The following is a 27,406-nucleotide window of genomic DNA, read 5'->3' as shown; positions in this document are numbered from 1 at the left end:
CAGAACTACTGGGAAATCTTCCTTCAGGCTAGTCTATAGTGCAGGTTTTTAGAATGTTTTGCGCTTTCTTTTCACAAATATGACTTGTCTATCAATTGTTGATGTTAAAAAAAAAATAAAATAAAAAATATATTTATCGCCATGTTGGGTGGAATGGTATTTCATTCATGTCCGGGGGTGATTAATGGAGACTTTTCAGATCCGTAGCTGCTGAGCTGATCAAGACTGAACGTAAACACAAAACCTCAGAACTAAATAGGAATCTAACAAGAGTCTTTTTACCATGAAATTTTGTCAGAGTAATGTTATGTAATTAGTCACGTTTTCACTGTGTAAAATTGGAAACCATCTACAAAACTTAAAAGACTTTATACCTGATGTATGGCATGAGCATGAGAAAAAGTACAACCCTTGGTTTCTTCAAAGTGTCTTCCACTTCCCTTACATTTTCTCCATCATATAGGTAAAGTTTACTTGTGCAACTTTTATTTTAATCAAGTCTACTAAGGAGCGCCTGTATTTCTATGTGCCTTAGTAATTATGGAAATCTCTTAAAATTCACTGCTATACTTTGTATTAAAAACCATTTTAACTAAATGAATTAAAAAAAGAATGAATGATGATGCCAGTTGCATGATTACATATAGTGAACATGGCTAGTACATACTAGTTGACATCACGGATCTAGTTGTACAAACACTAACTAATGACAATGTTCTAGGCTACCAACTTCTCGCCCCTGTGGAGATTATTGTCTGCACTTCCGCCTCCTTACCCTTTTCATACTCAAATTAATTCAGTTGATAACATGTGGCTTGATATTAATACTTTCCTCTAAATTCCTTATCATTTATAAGATGTATCTTCATTATAATTATGTTAAAGCACCACTCCGGTATTTTTCGTTTCATCGTGGGAATGATCACTACTGTAGGTTTCTTGCCCATAGTAAAAGTCTTCTGCTTTTCTTGGCACTGCTCTGTTCCTGTTCTACTGGTTGTAATCTGCCCATGGCTTCATTGTTTGCTGGGAGAGTGGCAAGTCACTTCTCAACACAAGTCTATGAGAGCCAGAACGAGGAGAAGGATGAAGCCTGTCTTACATGGTCAAAATAATTATTTTGTAAAAAACACAAATACTTTAAACCATTGGAAAGCAGGAGGCTCATACAGTATCTGTACCAGTCTGTCACTGTAAACGTGTTTACTGTAAATGATATCTGTAACTCTAACTCCTTTCTCATGTACAGCACCATGGAATTAATGGTGCTATATAAATAAATAATAATAATAATACTGCACCTGGTGCAGTCTGTCAGCCCGCTAATGCATCAGATTTTAAGACCACACAATAACTGAAAGCAAATACTTAATACAATAGCTGCAGTTCTTACACGTTGGACACAGATTGCATTCAGTGTGTTGTCCTTGATGACTAAGCACAGAACGCTGGGAATATATTATACAAAGTACATTTCTGTCTAATCACTCACTTCGGGTACTCCAATCATCAAATCACAAGCTTGTTATTTATAGTCCTAATTAGTCATGTTAACTTTTCACATGACAGAAGTATTAGATCAGAGGTCACACAGTTTTAAAACAGGATTTAGAAAAATCCCCACATTCCTAAGCTAAACCTGTTTCTCAGAGAAATGTCCGAGCTTGGAACATGCCTGAGTGAGGAGGTTAGACTGAGGACACAGATGATAATTTTGTTGATGGTAACAATAGGTTTATTGAGTACAGTAATGTGGTCATAACACATGTTATTTACAGGCAATTATGGGGCTCACATGACAACTCATGTGGCAGAAATCCGAAACAGCTTACACCCAAAGACCAACTCATATTCTACAAGAGTCAGATCTATAAAAGGAATCAGTCTGGGCAGTCAAGTCATGTTCAGAAGTAATAAATAATAATATACATCATCCCACTCCTATGAAAGGAAGGTGCGAACTGTGCCTTTAATTATACCTCGGCAAATTGGGCATTTCCGGAGAGACGGAGCACAGTCCTTGCAAACTACTAAATGGCCACATGGGATAAACACAATACAAACTTCTTGGTCCATACATATCTTACAGGTCCGTTCTTCCTGTAACCTTCTCAACTGCTCTTCCATTGGAAGATCTAGAATATAAGAAGTTCGAGGGTTTAGAAACAAAATTCTATGGAATATTATACCCAGTTTGTAACATTACATATTGTCAAAGTAGATTAGAAATTATTAAACACCATATACAAAAGGAGCCCATTTCTGCAGCTACACGTATTGGTATGCAAGATCACAACTATAGTAGAATCAGTGATAAATGCAATGTTGAGAATGGTTACCATATCAAGTAGAAATACATGAAGCTCTAAGCTTTAACTCCTTTCTGACCTCGGACGCGATAGTACATCTGAGGTCAGATACCCCGCTTTGATGCAGGGCTCCGGCGGTGAGCCCGCATCAAAGCCGCGACATGTCAGCTGTTTTGAACAGCTGACATGTGAGCGCAATAGCGGTGAGTGGAATCGCGATCCACCCGCCGCTATTAACTAGCAGACAGTGGCATTTAACTACTGCATCCGGCCGCGCAGCCAGAAATGCACTCATCGCCGATCCCCCGTCACATGATCGGGGGTCAGCAATGCATCGGCATAGTAACCAGAGGTCTCCTTGAGACCTCTATGGTTGCTGATGCCGGCTTGCTGTGACTGCCACCCTGTGGTCGGCGCTCATAGCAAGCCTGTAATTAAGCTACATAGGAGCTATGTAGCAGAGCCGATCAGGCTATGCCAGCTTCTAGTCTCCCATGGAGGTTATTGAAGAATGGCAAAAGAAAAAAAAATGTTTTAAAAAAAATGAAATCAATAAAATATAATATATATATATATATATATATATATATATATATATATATATATATATATATATATATATATGTTTAAATCACCCCCCTTTAAAAATAAAACAAAAATAAAATCAAATACCAACATATTTGTTATCGCCGCGTTCAGAATCGCCCAATCAATAAAAAGAAAAAAGGATTAACCTAATCACTAAACGGCATAGTGAGAAAAAAATTTGAACCGGCAAAATTACGTTTTTTTGGTCGCCACGACATTGCATTAAAATGCAATAACGGGCGATCAAAAGAACGTATCTAAACCAAAATGATATCATTAATAACGTCAGCTCGGCACGCAAAAAATAAGCCGTCACCCGACCCGAGATCATGAAAAATGGAGACACTACGGGTATCAGAAAATGGCGCAATTTTTTTTTTAGCAAAGTTTGGAATTTGTTTTCACCACTTACATAAAAATAACCTAGACATGTTAGGTGTCTATGAACTCGTAATGACCTGGAGAATCATAATGGCAGGTCAGTTTTAGCATTTAGTGAACCTAGCAAAAAAGCCAAACAAAAAACAAGTGTGAGTTTGCACTTTTTTTGCAATTTCACCGCACTTGGAATTCTTTTCCCATTTTCTACACGATATGGTAAAACCAATGATGTCATTCAAAAGTACAACTCGTCCCACAAAAAATAAGCCCTCACATGGCCATATTGATGGGAAAATAAAGTTATAGCTCTGGGAATGCGGGGAGAGAAAAACGAACAAGGAAAAATGGAAAATCCCAAGGTCATGAAGGGGTTAAAGTAAAATACTGACAATCATACAGAAAACTAAACCTACCTGAATAGCCTTCTGATGTTTGACATATCAATGACTGTTCAACTGAAGGAAAAAAAAAAAGAAAAAAAAAAGTTACAAAACTTTATATTATCCATCAACTTCAAATATAAGATATGTAATATTATAAAAGTTAAAAAAAAAAAAAAAAAAAAAAAAAAAAAAAAGGAATACCGTATATACTCGCGTATAAGCCGAGATTTTAAGCCCATTTTTGGGGGTTGAAAGTCCCCCTCTCGGCTTATACTCGAGTCCTACCCAGGGGTCGGCAGGGGAGGGGGAGCGGGGGCTGTCTAATACTCACCTGCTCCTGGCGCAGTCCCTTCAGGTCCCTGGTTCCCCGGCGCCGCAGCTTCTTCCTATACTGAGCGGTCACATGGTACCGCTCATTACAGTAATGAATATGCGGCTCCACATCCCATAGGGGTGGAGCCGCATATTCATTACTGTAATGAGCGGTAACGGTGACAGGAAGAAGCTGGGAGCAGGTGAGTATAACAGGGAGGGGAGCGCTGTGCGATATTCACCTGCTCCTCGTTCCGGCGCCGCTCCGTCTTCAGCAGTGACGCTCAGGTCAGAGGGCACGGTGTCGTGGTTAGTGCACGCCCTCTGCCTGAACGTCAGTGCAGAAGACGCTGAAGATGGAGCGGCGCCATAGCGATGTCAGGTGAATATTGAAAGTGCCGGGGGCCTGAGCGACGGAGAGGAGAGTATGATTTGTTTGGGTTTTTTTATCGCAGCAACAGCAAATGGGGCAAGTGTCTGTATGGAGCATCTTTATGGGGGCCATAATCAAGGTTTGTGCAGCATTATATGGGGCAAATATCTTTATGGAGCATTTTATGGGGCCATAATCAACATTTGTGCAGCATTATATTGGGCAAATGTGTCTATGGAGCATCTTATGGAGCCATTATTAACCTTTATGCAGGATTATATGGGGTGTATTTTGTATGGAGCATCTTATGGGGCCATAATGAACTGTATGGAGCATTATATGGGGCTCCTGATTCAATATGGATATTCAAAAACATTTAACCTACTGATGTCTCAATTAATTTTACTTTTATTGGTATCTATTTTTACTTTTGACATTTACCGGTAGCTGCTGCATTTTACACCATAGGCTTATACTCGAGTCATTAAGTTTTCCCAGTTTTTTGTGGCAAAATTAGGGGGGGGGGTCGGCTTATACTCGGGTCGGCTTATATTCGAGTATATACGGTATATTATATACGAACACGCTTTGGAATACATGAAATAAAAAATCCACTTACTGAACAGCTCTCTGTGTAGACCCGGGTCGTGTTTATTAAGACTCTTTTTGAAGGCTTCAATTGCATTTCGACCTTTTATTAAAACCATTTCAATCAGCTCTTGAGCTTGTAAGGCGATTGGTGTTTTCTGCTTTATAGCATCATATTCAGCAGATGTGAGGACGTCTGAGGCGACCAGATCCTCTACAATTAGAAGGCAATTTGCCATACGCTGGGACAAAGTAAGTCGACTTTTTCGAATTAACGTGATCTCATCTGAAAGGAACAAGGAAATTGTAACAAAGTACAGAAATGATAACAGATTACCAAATTATGTCCCATACACTTCATCGTGGAGATGCAAACTTAAAAGGACCTGTCACCAAATTTTTCAGGTTGCACTGGACTTGTAATAAGTGGCTGCCGCATGGAATAAAACTTTAACATTTCACCTTTTCGTTGCTGAGATATTAGCAATCTAAATATTTGGCACTTAAGGAGTTAACGTTTGCTAAATTCAAGTGGGTGTTATCAGATAGTTTTCAGTGGGGGCGTGTCCTTCTGCCTATATGATGCTGACCAATCATAAAGCAGACAGCATTCGGTCGGTGTGGGTGAGGAGCAGTACTGCCCAGGTGACACGAGTAGAGCCATTAGATGGGTTTGTAATGTGACACAGCTAAAATCAGTTGTGCTGCCCTTCCCCACACAAGACCATTATCTGAAGTGTGTTAGTCATCTGCGCTTTCTAAGCATGCAGGAGGTAGGCCCGAAGATCAGGGGCAGTGTCATAAAAAGCATACTCTAAAATTTTTAAAGAAAAAAAAAACAAAAAAACACTTGCTCTAAGCCAGTATAGGGGCGTGTTCTTTTTCTGCTGCCTGGTTATGATTGGTCAGCATCACACAGGAAGAAGTACACGCCCACAGGGAAAATTATCTGATAACTCGTTAGGTGCTAAATACATTGATTGTGAATATCTCAACAGAAAAGGAAAAAAAAGTTTAATAATGCTCTGCAGCATCTATTACATCCTGTGTCCAGTTCAACATGAAAAATATGGTGAAAGGTCCTCTAACACTCCAGTCAAAAATGGGGAGTGAGGAGAAAATAAGTCATGTGCTGAAATTACCTGATGAACTCTGCTCCATCTGCCGGTCTCGCTCTTCTTCAGTCTGATCCTTTTGGGCACATAACAAGTCACTGACCAGTTCTTCAATATCCTTGTAATTTTCTCCCGATGTCAATATTTTACTCATTACAGTTTCTTTTACTAGTCTTCGCAGAAATCCCATCTGCAGTACATTTTGGACTATAGGCGTATTCAGATAAACCTCATCATCTTGGTTGTTTTCTTTGTCCAAGCGAATAACTAAGTAAAAACATTAGGAAAATAGTCCAGCGTAAATTACAGCCAAAAAGCGATTCCATACATAAATAGAATATAAATGTAAGGGAGTGGGTGGGAAATGTTGTCTACAGCATATATGCATTCAGATGTATGAAACACACTGCATGGGCACTTGCCAATTAACCCCTTCATGTCCCATGACAAACCATCATACTATATAATATAGAAAGAGTGCAGGTGTATGGAGCAGAGACTGCTTTGCACAGTGCAAATGCTGGCTGCAATTGTTCCAGTCTATCGGCCCCAGTGCACCTCACTTTGAATTTTTTCCAGTTTGCCCAGTACATTATATGGTACAGTGTATCATGTCAATCAAAACTAAAACTTGTCCAACAAGAAACCCTCATGGCTATATGGACAGAACGCTTTAAAAAAAAATTAAAAAATTAAGTGTGCAAAAATGAAAATTGATGGTATCCTCAAGGGACTAAACAGCTTTGTTCACATAGCAAACCTGAAGGTCAGCATTGTAAAGTAAGTAAGGAGGCGGCAATAGACGTTACACTAGAATGACAAATATGTAAAGTGTTTGCTTTGGAGCAAGCTGTTCAGTGGGGCAGAACAGATAAAAGTCAGCCAGTCTTTATTGTGAAAGGTTTTAGGCCTGAGCTCAAGGAGACTTCTTGCAGAGCTAATGATTAGAGTAATTAGATTGCATACGACTCAATGTATTAGATTGGAACTGTAGCTCTATACTTTATCATTAGGGTAGACCTTTAATATAACTGATGGGGAGGAGGGTGTTGGAAAGGATGTAAATTGGCCAATTTTCACCATATGCACTACCTCGGCTTGTTTCAGGTCAAAATGTTTGTGTTTTATTTATCTCAACTCTAAATTATTATTAGTGTAAATCTTTTTAAAGAGAATACTTACTTGGTGGATACTGAGCTTCATTGTTTTGCGTGTCTGAAGAGGATAATAGCTGTAGAAGGGAAAAAGGGCAAGATAAACATGTTTTCGTTTAAAACGAAGAGTACTAAGAAATCAGTTATTATTGGAATGTCAACCATTACTTTTATCAATATGTCATACTCATGATTCAAAGTCAATCTGTAAGCACATTTACAAACTGGAATAAATTTTAAAGCTACATAAATGAGTTATTTTTGCAGAGATGAAAATATGCAGTGATATAGTAATTTTTTTTTACCTGATCTAGAAGATGTGGATATCTATCCTGAATTTCATTGACAAAGCCCTGGCCTTTCACATGCAATAAGTATTCACATCTATAGAGAGGGGTAGAGAAAAGTGATTAAATAAAAAAGTAACATCAATTGTGACGATAAAACAACAATATGCACACTGTTTGCCTTAGGAAAATAAAGTACTGCACTGGTTGAAACTTAATTATTGCTAGATTAGCTGGTTTAGTGAGTTACAGAGGCATCTTTGAAGGGGTTGTCCTATTGTTCGGTACACTCATATCCTTCATGGTATTCCAAAGTTTCTGGTGATCAACAGTCGAAGGCTTTGCTGTAGTCGAAGCAAAAATAAATCTCCTTGTATTGTTTGGCCTTTTCCATTATCCAGGTAATGTTAGCAGTCACATCTCTTGTTCTCCTACCTTTTCTGAATCCTGCTAGTCTTACTGGCTTTTCAATAAGAATAATCTTTATATTTGTGTCCATTATTCCTCAGGCTGTCTTTCATCCACGTACAGTGAAGGAAATTAGTTGTGCAGACCATTCTAAAAAACTACAGGTATGATGGTCAAATCAAAAGATGGAAAACGGCCTGTTGTGTAGTCCATCTGAGCAGCTTGACTAATCTTTGATGTCAAAAGTTCATGATCAGTTCCAGTCGGTAAAGGCCGCTTTCACACTAGCGTCGGCACTGGGCCGTCGCGCTGCGTCGGCCCGACGCATACTGTGATAAAAATGCCCGACGTGGGCAGCGGAAGCAGTCTTAAGACGCTTCCGCTGCCCCATTGCAAGGTCCGGGGAGGAGGGGGTGGAGTTCCGTCCGTGCATGCGCAGTCGGAAATGGCGGTCCAGACGCACAAAAAAACGTTACATGTAACTTTTTTGTGTCGGTGGTGCGCCAAAACACGGCGCAACCGTCGCACGACTGTTGCGACGTGTGGCACTGCGTCGGTAATAAAAGTCTATGGAAGAAAAAACGCATCCTGCAGACAACTTTGCAGGATGCGTTTTTTCTCCACAACGTTGCATTGCGACGTGCAGTGCACGAATCTAGTGTGAAAGTAGCCAAAGACAGACAACCTCCATCTTTGGTGAACATGCACGTAGTCAATCCGATTATGAAAGGCCCTATTTGGTGATGCCCATGTGTAGAGTCTCAGTTTGTAATTTTGGAAGGTGTTCATGATGGACAGTTGATTTGTCATAAAAACGTCAAGGAATCTTCCGCCAGTCCAAAGTTTGCCCCAACAGTTCCATGTTGGCCGTGGCCCACTTTAGCACTCAAGTCTCCTATGATAATGAGCAAGTCTTGTTCTGTTGTTGGAGAGCAGACTTGTATGACTGTCAAAAGGATTGGCGCTCCTTGTAGTCATATCAAGATGACGATCACTGACCGCATTGTACGTATAATCTCCGGTTGACAGTAAAAGCAGTTTCATCTTTGGTTGTCATTGCCAGAATAGAAGACCCACTGTACATTTAATTGAAAATGTTCATATTGAATCCATCTTAGTTCGCTAATTTAGAGTAAGTTGAGTCCTTGTTCTGCTCATTTTGGCTTTGACAATGTCAAGTTTGCCTTGGTTCAGACGTTCCAAATCGGATATCCCTACAGATATTGATTTTCCCTTTCAACCAAGCGCCAATACGACCTTGTGGTTTTGATACTGGTGCATCATGAGCATTAAACATACTCAGGTCACTTTCCCAGTAGCTTGTTTAGCGCCCTTCGACCTACAGTAGGGTTGTTCCAACAAAGTGTTAATCCGCACAGCAGGGAAGCCCACTCAGTGCACAGGTAGGGTGTACAGTAGGGTTGTACTAGTCTCAATCAACTTTTCTTTGCATAAAATGGAAGTAGATTGCTGTGCAGAAGAAAGGTCTGGCAATGTTGCACCCGTTAAGGTGCAAAACTGAATCAGCATTGTATGTTGTCCATACAATCAGCTTCATCACGCAACGTCCTGCTGCCGACGCTGGGCAGTACACCCAGTCTGCACCTCAGTTGAAGCCTGTCTGCTTAGGAGTGTCCCTGCTGACAAAATACACTGCGCATCACTGATGCACACTAGCCCTACCGGGGCGACAAACTGGTACTGCCACTTTTTAACGAGGTATGTATTCACTTTTTTTTTTTTTTTTTTTTAAGGCACAAGACATTTATATCAATACAAGTTCTTTTACTTTGAAGTTACACAATACATGTCAGTGTTCAGATCTAAAGTATTACCTGGGAAACCACTTTGCGTGTTCAACCCACGGATCATCTCCAGATTCCCAGCATCTCAAACCACCGTCACAACAAAAGCATTTCACATCATCATTACGCCCTACAAGAAAACAAAAGGAAGAGATATTAAAGTTTAAAGAAACAAAGGTAATCTGTCACCCCCAAAATTGAGGGTGAGCTAAGCCCACCGGCATCAGGGGCTAAGCCCCCGATGTATCCTAAAAGAAAAAGGTTAGATTATACTCACCCTGGGGCGGTCCCGTCCGGCGCCTCCCATCTTCATCAGATGACGTCCTCTTCTGGTCTTCACGCTGCGGCTCCGGCACACTTTGTCTGCCCTGTTGAGGGCAGAGCAAAGTACTGCAGTACGCTGGGCCTCTCTGACCTTTCCCGGCGCCTCAACAGGGCAGACAAAGTGCGCCGGAGAAGCAGCATGAAGACCAGAAGAGGACGTCATCCTATGACGATGGGAGGCCCCGGACTAGATTGTGACGCCCACTGGATCAGACCGCCCCTGGGTGAGAATAATCTAACCTCTCTTTCTCATCTTTTAGGATACATCGGGGGCTTAGATCACCCTCGATTTTGGGGGTGACAGGTTCCCTTTAAGCCCCATTATAATTAAAGACTATGCATTGCGCACGCACGCAAAAATTGAACTTTGTAAAGAGGCTTAAAGGGTTGCCCACTATTGGACAATGCCTGATTAATTACTTTAGGGCCCTAAAGAAAAACAAAAATGTATAGTCACCTCTTGCAGTGGTGCCAACTCAACAATGTCAGCATGGTTACACCTAGCGGGGCTCACCCCACTGTGGTCATATTACCACTGCAGTCAGTCAGCAGCTGCTGATCGGCTGCAGCTCTTCAATATTCCATCAGAGAGGAAGCCCTGACCGATGAAAAGGTAAAGGCTGCAGTGTGGTCAGGTGACACAATGTGACCCACTGGGAATAAACGTGCCAACATTGCTGGGTCAGCGCCACTGTAGAAGTAGAGTGGAAATTGCTTTTTCTTTTTTTTTTTTTTTAAATGGGGCCTGGAAATTATTAAGTGAGGGCTGTCCAGTAGTGGAAGACCCCTTTAATTATAAAAAGGTCATACCCGCTCCTATGCAGAACAGTGTGTTTCCATGGTAACAGAAGACAAACCCTTCCATCCATTACTGCTTGCTAACCTACATTCACTACTCAAGCAAGTAGGGAACAGCTGCAGGAGCAAGATCATACAAGAATTGTAGTCCAACTATGGAGACACAAAGAACGGCATATGGGCTGTAGACAGAAAAGTGGGATATTTTTAATAATGACAAACATGGTTGCACCTGAATACAGTTCATCACTTCACAATACGTACCGACATAATAAAAGCCAGCTTCCGCCAGTTTTTTCGGCGTCACTGGGATCCTGGGAGGCCAGTTTAGAAATGTTTTAAGTCTTGACGAGGTGGTCTGCATGCTGACATTGGAAACACTGCACCTTAACGAGGGTCTTGCACTGTTGCTCACAAATTGACAATTTGGAAAGTGTCTTCGGTGCTCAGACATGGCATTATCTTTAGGTTCCCAATTACTTAATTTTCCATCACATGTGAAACAAGCCACTTTATCTCCGGGACCAACGTAGTAAAACCCAGCTTTAGCAAGTTCAGTAGGAGAAAGAAAACTTAGAGACCAGTTTTTAAAAGTGGCCAGCCTTGCTTCCTCAGTGTACATGCCGTTATCACCCCTTTCGTGAGATCGGTCTTCCACTGCTCTTGAAACAGATATAATAGGAACACTAGCAAAGGATGCACTGAAGAATCCAGTCTCTTCTTCACAAGAGGCAGAATGCGTCTGATTACTTATAGGAGGGGAAAAGGCAGAATTTTTAGAGGCTCCGAGATTCGAAGAAGAAGATACATTCTGGATAAAACTGCAGCTTGGATAGAGCAATTTATGCTTTTCGATTGCATTGTCACCTTTCTTCCAGTTATCAAGCATCAGGCCGCAGTTGAAGCATTTCACTTTGTCGTCAGTGCCGATGTAATAAAAACCTGCCTTGGCGAGGCTGCGTTCAGATACTGGTGTATTTATTGGAAATTTGGAGAAAGTAGAAATTCGGTACAGTTCACATGAAAGCTCCATGGTTATGGAATTCATGCTTGTCGTAGATTTCAGCAGATTTGCCAAAAATGGGCTACTGTTCAAATCCTGCATATTGCTTGGGGGGGAAAAAAAAGAGGGGGAAGTCTCTCTGGGAGGTAGTCAAACAAAAAAGTGTCAGATTAACTGCTATGAAAACGTAGAGGCTGTTTAAAAATAATCAACATTTGGAATTAAAGAATAATGAAGACGCTCTTGTTAATAGTTCAGGATCGCCTACCACACTTTGATGGAAATGTGCTGGAGCGAGCTCATGTTCAAACACAAAGTCCACCCTAGCGTAACATAAGAAAACCTTGCCTACCACTGCAGATAGCACTGCTAACTCATATATAGTCATTACAAACAAGAGTGATCTATTTCATGTGTTTATTTCTGTTAATGTTGATGATTATGGCTTACAGTCAACGAAAACCCTAAAGTCTTTATCTCAGTATATTACAATACTTTATAACACCAGCTTGAAAAATGATTTTCAAATCTGAAATGTTGGCCTACTGAAATGTATGGTCAGTAAATGCACTCAATACTTGGACAGGGCTCCTTTAATTACTGCATCAATGCTGCGTGGCAAGGAGGCGATCAGCCTGGGGAACTGCTGAGGTGTTATGGAAGCCCAGGTTGCTTTGATAGCAGCCTTCAGCTCATCTGCATTGTAAGGTCTGGTGTCATCTTCCTCTTGACAATACTCCATAGATTTTCTATGGGGTTAAGGTCAGGCGAGTTTGCTGGCCAATCACGCACAGCGATACTGTTGTTTTTAAACCAGGTATTGGTACTTTTGGCAGTGTGGACAGGTGCAAAGTCCCGCTGCAGAATGAAATTTCCATCTCCAAAAAAAACTTAGAGGGAAGCATGAAGTGCTCTAAAATTTTCTGGTAGACGGCTGCACTGACTTTGGTCTTAATATAACACAGTTGACCTACACCAGCAGATGACATGGCTCCTCAAACCATCACTGATTGTAGAAACTTCACACTAGACCTCAAGCAACTTGGATTGTGTGCCTCTCCACTCTTCCACCAGACTCTTTCCTTCATCTGAAAGGAACACCTCGGCCCACTGAGCAACAGTCCATTTCGTTTTCTCCTTGTCACAGGTAAGATGCTTCTGGCGTTGTCTTTTGGTCTTGAGTGGCTTTACACAAGGCATGCGACACTTGTAGCCCATGTCCTGGATACGTCTGTGTGTGGTGGCTCTTGAAGCAATGACTCCAGCAGCAGTCCACGCCTTGTGAATCTCTCCCAAATTTTTGAATGGCCTTTTCTTAATAATCCTTTCAAGGCTGCGGTTATCCCGGTTGCTTGTGCACCTTTTTCTACCACACTTTTCCCTTCCACTCGACTTTCCATTAATATGCTTGGATATAGCACTTTGTGAACAGCCAACTTCTTTAGCAATGAACTTTTGTGACTTACCCTCCTTGTGGAGTGTGTCAATGACTGTCTTCTGGGCATCTGTCAAGTCAGCAGTCTTCCCCATGATTGTGGAGCTACTGAAACAGACTAAGGGACTTTTTAAATGCTTAGGAAGCCTTCGCAGGAGTTTTTGTTAATTATTCTAGGATGTTTCGGTTTTCATTGACCGTAAGCCATAATCATCAACAAACCAGAAATAAACACTTGAAATGAGATCACTGTTTGTATTGACTATATAATACACGAGTTTCACTTTTTGTATTGAAAAACTAAAACATTAACTTTGTGATGATATTCCAATTTAGTAAGAAGCACTTGTATGATTAAAATCTTAACAAAAATGTATTGACGTTGAGCGAAAAAGACAACTAAAAAACCCGCTTCTACCTCCCAGAGTAAGACTTCCCCTCTTTATTTTTTGGCCTTTAGCCTTCCATATCTGTTCTGAACACACCGTAAAAAAAATGATGAAGTTGATGCATGGAAGCTTTTCTATAAGTCTTTAAAACCTGCAAGAGAAACATATTTAAAAAGTCTTTTAGATTATAGTTTTCCTTGCACCATCAACTCTCAATGAACAGCACTGATTGTTACTCCTTAAAACTACAGTCTGAGGCCTCTCAAACCAAATCAGATCTGCTTTGAACTGAGGAAGGCGCAACACCCCGAAACAAGTCTGCGAATAGAGACTGGCTTGCCTTTTAACCAAAGTCATGTGGTAAGGCTCATTAAAGTCGATATTGACTTTTAGGCCATGTTCTATCAGTATTTGTCAGCCAAAACTAGGAGTGGCTGAAAAATGAATTAGTGGTGCAGATGTTTCTATTCCACTTTTCCTCTGATTGTAAGCAGAAACCAGGAGTGGAACAAATATTGAAGGTGTCTTTAGGGTTACTACTTACACTAGGTGGCCCAAGACTTATAATCCTCTTGCTTTGAGGAGGAAATATGAATCACATGGCCTATAAGTCTCTTCACACTGGCAAGTCACTCTCCACAAAGAGATAAGTTACTACTCAGAACAGATTTCTAATCTTATCTTTGAACAGATAAGGGCAGGACCCCAGTTCCAGTGTTAAGGTACCTTCACACTGAACAACTTAACAACGATAACGATCCTTGACGTTGCAGCGTCCTGGATAGCGATATCATTGTGTTTGACACGCAGCAGCGATCAGGATCCTGCTGTGACATCGTTTGTCGGAGCTAGAAGGCCAGCACCTTATTTCGTCGCTGGATCTCCCGCTGACATCGCTGAATCGGTGTGTGTGACGCCGATTCAGCGATGTCTTCACTGGTAACCAGGGTAAACATCAGGTTACTAAGCGCAGGGCCGCGCTCAGTAACCCGATATTTACCCTGGTTACCAGTGTAAATGTAAAAAAAAAAAAAAAAAAACACTACATACTTACATTCCGGTGTCTGTCGCGTCCCGCGGCGTCCGCTTCCCTGCACTGTGTCAGCGCAGGGAAGCGGACGCCGCGGGATGCGACAGACACCGGAATGTGAGTATGTAGTGTTTGTTTTTTTTACATTTACACTGGTAACCAGGGTAAACATCGGGTTACTAAGCGCGGCCCTGCGCTTAGTAACCCGATGTTTACCCTGGTTACCCGGGGACTTCGGCATCGTTGGTCGCTGGAGAGCTGTCTGTGTGACAGCTCTCCAGCGACCACACAACGACGAAACAGCGACGCTGCAGCGATCGGCATCGTTGTCTATATCGCTGCAGCGTCGCTTAATGTGACGGTACCTTTAGGTCCCTTACTGGGCTTCTTGCTGTAGTTCTGATAAAACATATCTGTTGCAACTCTGCTAGCCCTCTTAATTGTAACTTTCTGCTGTCTAGTCCTAGATATTCATGAGCATTGGTTATTCCCTTGCCCCGGCACTGAATGTTTGCTTTCCACCTATGCATAGTATAAGCAGAAAAAGTAATGGTTGGGTTAGACAAAACTCATGATTAAGACTAGCAAATATAACCGTGATATTAAAACCAGGGCTGTGGAATCGGAATCGGAATCTGAACCTATTTTGGTGGAGTCAGAGTCATGGAAATTGAGGAGTCGGGGTTGGGAGGTTTGGCTTACCGACTACACAGCCCTGATTAAAACTGTAGCCTCTGATGTGACTTTAAAACAAAGGAGCCATCAGTGAAGCAGAAGGCGGTGGCACTGGTCAAGGAATAGAGCTAGAGTGACAGAGGCTTGAGATCTCAGACAGTCCTTCAGCCTCATTTCCGTATTAATTCAAAAGGTAATTTCTCAGTAGTGGAGGAATGGACTGGCCATGAAAAGAGATTGCTGCACCTCTTTTTAAAAGAGCTACATGTTCATATAAATAGTTTGAAGGGTGAGATCCTGCTGACAAGATTCCATTTAACCCCTTCATGACCCAGCCTATTTTGACCTTAATGACCTGGCCATTTTTTGCAATTCTGACCAGTGTCCATTTATGAGGTAATAACTCAGGAACGCTTCAACGGATCCTAGCGATTCTGAGACTGTTTTTTCGTGACATTGGGCTTCATGATGGTGGTAAATTCAGGTCGATAATTTTTGCGTTTGTGAAAAAATGGAAATTTGGCGAAAATTTCGCAATTTTCAAATTTTTATTCTGTTAAACCAGAGAGTTATGTGACACAAAATAGTTAATAAATAACATTTCCCACATGTCTACTTTACATCAGCACAATTTTGGAAACAAAATTTTTTTTTGCTAGGAAGTTATAAGGGTTAAAATTTGACCAGTGATTTCTCATTTTTACAACAAAATGTACAAAACCATTTGTTTTAGGGACCACCTCACATTTGAAGTCAGTTTGAGGGGTCTATATGGCTGAAAATACCCAAAAGTGACAACATTCTAAAAACTGCACCCCTCAAGGTGCTCAAAACCACATTCAAGAAGTTTATTAACCCTTCAGGTGTTTCACAGCAGCAGAAGCAACAAGGAAGGAAAAAATGAACATTTAACATTTTTAGTCACAAAAATGATCTTTTAGCAACAATTTTTTTTATTTTCCCAAGGGTAAAAGGAGAAACTGGACCCCGAAAGTTGTTGTCCAATTCGTCCTGAGTACGGTGATACCCCATGTGTGGGGGGAACCACTGTTTGGGCGCACGACAGGGCTCAGAAGGAAAGGAGCGCCATTTGACTATTTGAATAAAAAATTGGCTCCAATCTTTAGCGGACACCATGTCGCGTTTGGAGAGCCCCTGTGTGCCTAAACATTGGAGCTCCCCCACGTGACCCCATTTTGGAAACTAGACCCCCCCAAGGAACTTATCTAGATGCATAGTGAGCACTTTAAACCCTCAGGTGCTTCACAAATTGATCCGTAAAAATTAAAGTACCTTTTTTTTTTTCCACAAAAAAAATTTCTTTCAGCCTCAATTTTTTCATTTTCACATGGGCAACAGGACAAAATGGATCTTAAAATTTGTTGGGCAATTTCTCCTGAGTACGCCGATACCTCATATGTGGGGGTAAACCACTGTTTGGGTGCACGGCAAGGCTCGGAAGGGAAGGAGCACCATTTGACTTTTTGAATGGAAAATTAGCTCCAATCATTTTGGAAACTAGACCCACCAAGGAACTAACCTAGATGTGTGGTGAGCACTTTGAACCCCCAAGTGCTTCACAGAAGTTTATAACGCAGAGCCGTGAAAAAAAAATAAAAAATTTTCTTTCCTCTAAAATGATTTTTTAGCCCGGAATTTTTTATTTTCCCAAGGTTAACAGGAGAAATTGGCCCCCAAATGTTGTGCAGTTTGTCCCGAGTACGCTGATACCACATATGTGGGGGTAAACCACTGTTTGGGCGCACGGCAGTGCTCGCAAGGGAAGGCACTCCATTTGGCTTTTTGAATGGAAAATTAGCTCCAATCGTTAGCGGACATCATGTCGCGTTTGGAGAGCCCCTGTGTGCCTAAACATTGGAGCTCTCCCAAAAGTGACCCCATTTTGGAAACTAGACCTCCCAAAGAACTAATCTAGATGTGTGATGAGCACTTTGAACCCCCAAGTGCTTCACAGAAGTTTATAACGCAGAGCCGTGAAAATAATTTATTTTTTTTTTTCTCAAAAATGATTTTTAGCCCGCAATTTTTTTAATTTCACAAGGGTTACAGGAGAAATTTTGTCCTGAGTACGCTGATACCCCATATGTGGGGGTAAACCATTGTTTGGGCACACGTCGAGGCTCGGAAGGGAAGTAGTGACGTTTTGAAATGCAGACTTTGATGGAATGATCTGATGTGCCTAAACAAGTAGAAACCCCCAACAAGTGACCCCATTTTGGAAACTAGACCCCCAAAGGAACTTATCTAGATGTGTGGTGAGCACTTTGAACCAAGTGCTTCACTGAAGTTTATAACGCAGAGCCGTGAAAAAAAAATAAAAAATTTTCTTTCCTCAAAAATAATTTTTTAGCCCGCAATTTTTTATTTTCCCAAGGGTTACAGCAGAAATTGGACCCCAAAAGTTGTTGTCCGGTTTGTCCTGAGTATGCTGGTACCCCATATGTGGGGGTAAACAACTGTTTGGGCACACGTCGGGGCTCGGAAGGGAGAGAGCACCATTTGACTTTTTCAACCCAAGATTGGCTGGAATCAATGGTGGCGCCATGTCACATTTGGAGACCCCCTGATGTGCCTAAACAATGGAAACCCCTCAATTCTAACTCCAACACTAACCCCAACACACCCCTAACCCTAAATCCAAACTCTAACCATGACCCTAATCACAACCCTAACCCCAACACACCCTTAACCCTAATTCCAACCCTAAGGCTATGTGCCCACGTTGCGGATTTGTGTGCGGATTTTTCCGCACAGATTTTGAAAAATCCGCAGGTAAAACGCACTTTACCACGGATTTCCAGTGTTTTTTGTGCGGATTTCACCTGCAGATTCCTATTATGGAGGTGTAAAACGCTGCGGAATCCACACAAAGAATTGACATGCTGCAGAAAATACAACGCAGAGTTTCCGCGCGGTATTTTCCGCACCATGGGCACTGCAGATTTGGTTTTCCATAGGTTTACATGGTACTGTAAACATGATGGAAAACTGCTACGAATCCGCAGCGACCAATCCGCACCGCGTGCACATAGCCTAATTCTAACCCTAACCCTAAGTGCAACCCTAACCCTAGTGGAAAAATAAATATATTTTCTTTATTTTTTTATGTTCCCTACCTATGGGAGTGATAAAGGGGGGGGGGGGGGGTTATTTACTATTTTTTTTATTTTGATCGCTGTGATAGAACCTATCACAGCGATCAAAATGTACCTGGAAAGAATCTGCTGGCCGGCAGATTCAGCGGGCGCTCTGCCCATGCGCCCGCCATTTTGGAAGATGGCGGCGCCCATGGAGAAGACGGACAGACACCGGGAGGGACATCGGAGCTCGGTAAGTATGGGGGGGGTGGGATCGGAGCTCGGGGAGAGCGGACAGGACGGAGAGATCGGTGGCGGTGGGGCAGATCGGGGTCTCCAGCCATGGCAGATGCTATTGCAGCATCGGCCATGGCTGGATTGTAATATTTCACCAATTTTCATAGGTGAAATATTGCAGATTGCTCTGATTGGCTGTTTCACTTTCAACAGCCAATCAGAGCGATCGTAGCCACGGGGAGGTGAAGCCACCCCCCCTGGGCTGAAGCACCACTCCCCCTGTCCCTGCAGATCAGGTGAAATTGGAGTTAACCCTTTCACCCGCTCTGCAGGGACGCGATCCCTCCATGACGCCACATAGGTGTCACAGGTCGGATTGGCACCGACTTTCATGACGCCTAGGTGGCGTCAAAGGTCGGGAAGGGGTTAAATAATGAGAAAAAAAAAACGACATGGTCCAAAATTTGGGACTTTTTTTCCCACCTGAAAACTAATGTGTAAGCAATGAAATTCCCCCGAGAGTTTGTTATGCTGGGGAAAAAAATAAAAAAAACCAATGAGAGAGTAGCTGGGCCACCATAAAAATTTAATGTTTTTTCTTGATTTAAAATCTAAAATAAAGATCCAATAAGAGATTAAAAATATATATATATTTTTGATGTAATAGGTCAAAGAACAGCATGATGTAGGGAGAGAGCCCATAATTCAAGCTTTGTGTCACTTACTGGGCTGCTTACTGACATTTTGATAAAATTATTATTATTACAGCGCCATTTATTCCATGGCGCTTTACATGTGAGGAGGGGTATACATAATACAAACAAGTATAATAATCTTAATCAATACAAGTCATGACTGGTACAGGAGGAGAGAGGACCCTGCACGCGAGGAGTCACAATCTACAAGGATGGGTGAGGATACAGTAGGCGAGGATAGAGCTGGTCGTGCAGCGGTTTGGTCCATCGGTGGTTACTGCAGGTTGTAGGCTTGTCGGAAGAGGTAGGTTTTCAGGTTCTTTTTGAAGGTTTCGATGGTAGGCGAGAGTCTGATATGTTGTGGTAGAGAGTTCCAGAGTATGGGTGATGCGCAGGAGAAATCTTGGATGCGGTTGTGGGACGAGGAGATAAGAGGGGAGTAGAGAAGGAGATCTTGTGAGGATCAGAGGTTGCGTGCAGGAAAGTACCAGGAGACGAGGTCACAGATGTATGGAGGACACAGGTTGTGGATGGCTTTGTATGTCATGGTTAGGCTTTTGTACTGGTCTCTGGGTAATGGGAAGTATTTTTGACAAAATCTGTGAAAGAGGCTCCTAAAAGAGCTTCTAATGCCAACGTGAACACAGCCAAGTTGTATATGCCAGTATTGTCATTTCCTGCAGGCTCTGCTGCTATGATAGCCGGTCTCCCAACTTAAAATCAGTTTTTGCTGCTGCAGATTTAGCAGTACTGTGAATGCAGAGCGCTGAATAACCATACCGACACCACTGGTTGGACACTTTGTGTAATACATCATGCATGCTTCCTTGTGTTTCCTCCCTCCACTAACCTACCTATGCCAGACATTGCCATTTCTGTATGTGGTTCTGCCATTACTCCAAACATGTTCGCTGTCTTGGGGTCATACTTCATTTCTTTCACCCCCCCCACTTCCGAACACTGGCTCACTCTTGTCATCTACACCTCAAAAACATTTCTAGAATTCGACCTTTTCTTACGTTCGACTCTGCAAAAACTCTTAGGCTATGTGCACACGTCAGGATTTATGGCAGTAATTTTCTTGACAAAAAACGGACATTTCTGCCAGAAATCCGCATGCGTTTTTATCGCGTTTTTGATGCGTTTTTCCCAATGCATAGAATAGCAGGAAAAACGTGAAAAAAAACCCGCTAAATTAATGAACATGCTGCTTTTTTTTACCGCGATGCGTTTTTTTCGCGGAAAAAAATGCATAATGTGCACAAAAATTGCAGAATACATTCTAAATGATAGGATGCATAATGCATGCGTTTTTAATGAGTTTTTATAGCATTTTTATAGCGAAAAAATGCAAAAAAAACCCTGAATGTGTGCACATACCCTTACAGTTTCTCTTATTCATTCTCGTCCGCACTACTGTAACTTCTACTAATCGGTCTCCCTCTTACTAAACTCTCCCCTCTTGATCTGTCCTGAATGCTGCAGCCAGGATCATATTCCTCACCGATCGTTATACCGATGCCTCCACCCTGTGCCAAACATGGCACTGGTTACTCATCCATTCCAGAGTTCAATATAAACTTATCTCTCTCACCCACAAAGCACACCATGTCTCAGCACCACCCTACATCTCCTCCCTCATCTCAGTCTACCACCCTTCCCGTGCCCTCCATTCTATTAATGACCTAAGTATAACATCCTCAATAATTTGAACCTCCCAATCCCATCTCCAAGACCTCTCACTAGTGTTGAGCGATACCGTCCGATACTTGAAAGTATCGGTATCGGAAAGTATCGGCCGATACCGGCAAAGTATCGGATCCAATCCGATACCGATACCCGATACCAATACAAGTCAATGGGACTCAAGTATCGGACGGTATTCCTGATGGTTCCCAGGGTCTGAAGGAGAGGAAACTCTCCTTCAGGCCCTGGGATCCATATAAATGTGTAAAAGAAAGAATTAAAATAAAAAATATCGCTATACTCACCTCTCCGACGCAGCCTGGACCTCAGCGAGGGAACCGGCAGCGTTGTTTGTTTAAAATTCGCGCTTTTACTTGGTTACGTGAAGTCCCGGCTTGTGATTGGTCAGGGCGGCCATGTTGCCGGGACGCGGACCAATCACAGCAAGCCGTGACGAAATTACGTCACGGCTTGCTGTGATTGGTCACGGCGCCATGTTGCCGGGACGCGGACCAATCATAAGCCGGGACGTCACTGGAGGCTGGACACGCGCGCTTTTTTAAAATGGGCGCGTGTCCAGCCTCCCGTGACGTCCCGGCTTGTGATTGGTTAATGGCGGCCATGTTGCCGGGACGCGGACCAATCACAGCAAGCCGTGACGTAATTTCGTCACGGCTTGCTGTGATTGGTCCGCGTCCCGGCAACATGGCCGCCATTAACCAATCACAAGCCGTGACGTCACGGGAGGCTGGACACGCACGCTTTTTAAAATGGGCGCGTGTCCAGCCTCCCGTGACGTCCCGGCTTGTGATTGGTTGACCGCGGCGCAACCAATCACAAGCCGGGACGTCACGGGAGGCTGGACACGCGCCCATTTTAAAATGCGCGCGTGTCCAGCCTCCCGTGACGTCACGGCTTGTGATTGGTTGCGTCTCCCATGTGACTGCGACGCAACCAATCACAAAGCCGGGACGTAATTTTAAAATCCTTAAGGACCTGAAATTACGTCACGGCTTGCTGTGATTGGTTGCGTCGCCCATGTGACTGCGACGCAACCAATCACAACGCCGGAACGTAATTTTAAAATCCTGAAGGACCTGAAATTACGTCACGGCTTGCTGTGATTGGTTGCGTCCCGGTCACATGGGCGGCACGCAACCAATCACAAGCCGGGACTCACGTAAAGGAAAGAAAAGCGCGAATTTTAAACAAAGAACGCTGCCGCTTCCCTCGGTAAGGTGCAGGCTGCGTCGGAGAGGTGAGTATAGCAATATTTTTTATTTTAATTCTCTCTTTTACACATTTTTACATTAATGTTGTTTCGATACCGATACCCGATATCACAAAAATATCGGATCTCGGTATCGGAATTCCGATACAGCAAGTATCGGCCGATACCCGATACTTGCAGTATCGGAATGCTCAACACTACCTCTCACATGCTGTGCCAATTCTTTGGAATGCACTACCTAGGACAATTTGATTAATCCCCAATCCCCACAGTTTTAAGCGTTGCCTAAAAATGCATTTGTTCAGACTGGCCTACCTCCTCAACGCATTAACCTAACTATCCCTGTGTTGCCCATTCAAAGTTTTCTTCAAAACCAGGAAGCCTGTATCATCTGTTCTGACAATCTTTATGCATTTAACAGCCTTTTGTGTCTTTAACCCATACTGTAAGGGTACCGTTACACAAAACGATTTACCAACGATCACGACCAGCGATACGACCTGGCCGTGATCGTTGGTAAGTCGTTGTGTGGTCGCTGGGGAGCTGTCACACAGACAGCTCTCCAGCGACCAACGATGCCGAAGTCCCCGGGTAATCCGCTGTGCTGTGCTTTTACTTTCCGGCCGGCAGTCAGTCAGTGCGGGAAGCAGACGGCTAGGGACCTGACAGACACCGGAATGTGAGTATGTACGTTTTGTTTTTTTTACATTTACGATGGTAACCAGGGTAAACATCGGGTTACTAAGCGCGGCCCTGCGCTTAGTAACCCAATGTTTACCCTGGTTACAAGCGAACGCATCGCTGGATCGCTGTCACACACACCGATCCAGCGATGACAGCGGGAGATCCAGCGACGAAATAAAGTTCCAAACGATCTGCTACGACGTACGATTCTCGGCGGGATCCCTGATCGCTGCTGCGTGTCAGACACAGCGATATCGTATGGATATTGCTGGAACGTCACGGATTGTACCGTCGTAGCGACAAAAGTGCCACTGTGAGACGGTACCCTAATGTTACCAATTCATGCAGCATTACATGAACACCCTATTTATTACATTGATGGCTGGACAGTACAATGAAATAAATTGTTACCATCCACCTTTCGTGTCTCCCCTATTTCCTCAGATTGTAAGCTTGTGATCAGGGCCCTCATTCCTCTTGCACTGAACTACTGTACCCAATGTATTATATATTTTAGGAGTTGGTCCATTTTATACTGACTCCACCAAAATAGACTCAAGCCCTGCTCCTGAGGATGCAGATACAGGAGACAGTGACCACCGGAGGGCACGGCGCCAGCCCATGGGCCACCATTTCAGCCCTTCGGCTGTCTACTGGACTGGAGCAGATAGAGGGTCGGATGTGTTTGACCAAGTCTGCTCTAAAGGGATTTAAACAACTGTACCCAACATCAAAATATGCACACACACACACAAAAAAAAAAAAAACACAAGAATATACTACTCAATCTTTCCTGGCTTTACCGGTCTCAATTCCAAAAAATATTGCCAACAATCCCCCTTTGTGCCGATGGTTTCTGCCAAAAATAAAATGAGCAGAATTCATCAATTCAATTTCTTCTTACGCCAATGTTTTCTACCAGCCTATGTGCCTCACACCAATGTGATGCTGCAGCCAATCACTGACGTAAGCGGTTTGTAACACAGAACACTGATTGACTGCACTGGTCACACAACTGTACTGAAGCAGCAGTGCTGAGTGCAGTGTATATAAGTACATGTAACACGTGGAACGCAACAGGACACAGCGCATGGGTAATAAGTGGTATATAATAGCACACTGTGTGGGTAATAAGTGGTGTACAATAGCACACTGTGTGGGTAATAAGTGGTGTATAACAGCACAATGTGTGGGTAATTAAGTGGTATATAATAGCGCAATGTGTGGGTAATAAGTGGTATATAATAGCACAATGTGTGGGTAATAAGTGGTATATAATAGCGCAATGTGTGGGTAATAAGTGGTATATAATAGCGCAATGTGTGGGTAATAAGTGGTATATAATAGCGCAATGTGTGGGTAATAAGTGGTATATAATAGCGCAATGTGTGGGTAATAAGTGGTATATAATAGCGCAATGTGTGGGAAATAAGTGGTATACAATAGCGCAATGTGTGGGAAATAAGTGGTATACAATAGCGCAATGTGTGCGTAATAAGTGGTATATAATAGCACACTGTGTGCGTAATAAGTGGTATATAATAGCACACTGTGTGCGTAATAAGTGGTATATAATAGCGCAATGTGTGGGTAATAAGTGGTATATAATAGCACAATGTGTGGGTAATAAGTGGTATATAATAGCACAATGTGTGGGTAATAAGTGGTATATAATAGCACAATGTGTGGGTAATAAGTGGTATATAATAGCGCAATGTGTGGGTAATAAGTGGTATATAATTATAATAGCGCAATGTGTGGGTAATAAGTGGTATATAATTATAATAGCACAATGTGTGGGTAATAAGTGGTATATAATAGCACAATGTGTGGGTAATAAGTGGTATATAATTATAATAGCGCAATGTGTGGGTAATAAGTGGTATATAATAGCACAATGTGTGGGTGATAAGTGGTATATAATAGCAAACTGTGTGGGTAATAAGTGGTATATAATAGCGCAATGTGTGGGTAATAAGTGGTATATAATAGCGCAATGTGTGGGTAATAAGTGGTATATAATAGCACACTGTGCGTAATAAGTGGTATATAATAGCACACTGTGCGTAATAAGTGGTATATAATAGCGCAATGTGTGGGAAATAAGTGGTATATAATAGCGCAATGTGTGGGAAATAAGTGGTGTATAATAGCACACTGTGTGGGTAATAAGTGGTATATAATAGCACACTGTGCGTAATAAGTGGTATATAATAGCGCAATGTGTGGGAAATAAGTGGTATAAAATAGCGCAATGTGTGGGTAATAAGTGGTGTATAATAGCTCAATGTGTGGGTAATAAGTGGTATATAATAGCACACTGTGCGTAATAAGTGGTGTATAATAGCACAATGTGTGGGTAATAAGTGGTATATAATAGCACAATGTGTGGGTAATAAGTGGTATATAATAGCGCAATGTGTGGGTAATAAGTGGTATATAATAGCAAACTGTGTGGGTAATAAGTGGTATATAATAGCGCAATGTGTGGGTAATAAGTGGTATATAATAGCACAATGTGTGGGTAATAAGTGGTATATAATAGCGCAATGTGTGGGTAATAAGTGGTATATAATAGCGCAATGTGTGGGTAATAAGTGGTATATAATAGCGCAATGTGTGGGTAATAAGTGGTATATAATAGCGCAATGTGTGGGTAATAAGTGGTATATAATAGCGCAATGTGTGGGTAATAAGTGGTATATAATAGCACAATGTGTGGGTAATAAGTGGTATATAATAGCACAATGTGTGGGTAATAAGTGGTATATAATAGCACAATGTGTGGGTAATAAGTGGTATATAATAGCGCAATGTGTGGGTAATAAGTGGTATATAATAGCACAATGTGTGGGTAATAAGTGGTATATAATAGCGCAATGTGTGGGTAATAAGTGGTATATAATAGCACAATGTGTGGGTAATAAGTGGTATATAATAGCACAATGTGTGGGTAATAAGTGGTATATAATAGCACAATGTGTGGGTAATAAGTGGTATATAATAGCACAATGTGTGGGTAATAAGTGGTATATAATAGCGCAATGTGTGGGTAATAAGTGGTATATAATAGCACAATGTGTGGGTAATAAGTGGTATATAATAGCGCAATGTGTGGGTAATAAGTGGTATATAATAGCACAATGTGTGGGTAATAAGTGGTATATAATAGCGCAATGTGTGGGTAATAAGTGGTATATAATAGCACAATGTGTGGGTAATAAGTGGTATATAATAGCACAATGTGTGGGTAATAAGTGGTATATAATAGCGCAATGTGTGGGTAATAAGTGGTATATAATTATAATAGCGCAATGTGTGGGTAATAAGTGGTATATAATAGCGCAATGTGTGGGTAATAAGTGGTATATAATAGCACAATGTGTGGGTAATAAGTGGTATATAATAGCGCAATGTGTGGGTAATAAGTGGTATATAATAGCGCAATGTGTGGGTAATAAGTGGTATATAATAGCACAATGTGTGGGTAATAAGTGGTATATAATAGCGCAATGTGTGGGTAATAAGTGGTATATAATAGCACAATGTGTGGGTAATAAGTGGTATATAGTGGTATACAGTGTGTATAGTAAGGAATACTTAGTTTATATAGTGTATATAATAAGGTGTGCACAGTGCTACATGTAGTGTATGTATATAGCGTATATAATAAGATGTGCAGTGTTATATGTAGTATGTATATAATAAGATGTGCACAGTGTTATATGTAGTATGTATATAATAAGATGTGCACAGTGCTATATGTAGTATGTATATAGTAAGATGTGCACAGTACTACATGTAATGGATTTACTGCCTCTGCACAGCTCCTGACAGGTGGCAGCTCACGGTGCCGGTCCATACCCCAGTTGTGAGGTAACTTACCCCGGTATAGAGGCGGGCTCTGCTCCTGACTCAGCCTTTTCTGTTACATCTTTTAGCAAGAAGACGGCGACACTTAGTGCAGGCAGGAGGGAGCAGTTATTATAGTCCGCCATCACCCCACCTCCGGGGACTCCCCCACACTGTAATAAAACCTGCTGACACTGATATTGCAGCAATGCCGGCCGCAGCCCCGTGTCTCCTGCAGACCGCTGTAGGACAGTCCCTGCAATGTCCGGGCTTCTCCCTCACCGCAGCCGCCATTTCAGGAGTCTTCTGCCTGGCAGCTCCGCGTCGTCTCTCCTCCTCCTCTCCGGCCACACGAGGAGTCTCTGCACCGACCGTTACCTCACCCTGTCTGTCTCCCCTCACCGGGAGTGCACACGCAGGACGGAGAATGTGACTTTAGTATTATTTTTTTTCTAGCGGACTTACCTCACCCTGTGCGATGCGAAATGGCGGCCCTCTCCCTCAGCCTCAGCCTTTGTGCTTTTGCTACACGTCACACGAGGGAGGAGGCGTGAGGCGGAGTCTGT

General features: G+C 42.3%; 1 protein-coding gene across 2 annotated transcripts; it reads right to left on the bottom strand.

Annotated features, from left to right (window-relative positions):
* Positions 1–1,712: 1,712 nt before the first annotated feature.
* On the bottom strand, positions 1,713–27,406 carry BIRC2 (baculoviral IAP repeat containing 2). 2 transcript variants are annotated; one of them, XM_077298489.1, is made up of 9 exons: positions 27,306–27,406; positions 11,090–13,803; positions 9,734–9,833; positions 7,509–7,587; positions 7,232–7,280; positions 6,077–6,316; positions 4,966–5,220; positions 3,692–3,733; positions 1,713–2,135 (listed from the first exon to the last, which is right to left on the bottom strand). In XM_077298489.1, the coding sequence occupies exons 2-9, from the start codon at positions 11,928–11,930 to the stop codon at positions 1,942–1,944; spliced, it is 1,800 nt and encodes a 599-aa protein (XP_077154604.1). In that variant the 5' UTR covers positions 11,931–13,803; positions 27,306–27,406; the 3' UTR covers positions 1,713–1,941. The 2 variants fall into 2 exon arrangements, with proteins under 2 accessions (XP_077154604.1, XP_077154605.1); XM_077298490.1 differs by lacking the exon at positions 27,306–27,406 and adding an exon at positions 26,874–27,166.

This window comes from Ranitomeya variabilis, chromosome 3 (assembly GCF_051348905.1).
Source record: "Ranitomeya variabilis isolate aRanVar5 chromosome 3, aRanVar5.hap1, whole genome shotgun sequence".
NCBI lineage: Eukaryota > Metazoa > Chordata > Amphibia > Anura > Dendrobatidae > Ranitomeya > Ranitomeya variabilis.
This window is presented reverse-complemented; position numbering and strand designations above follow the sequence as displayed.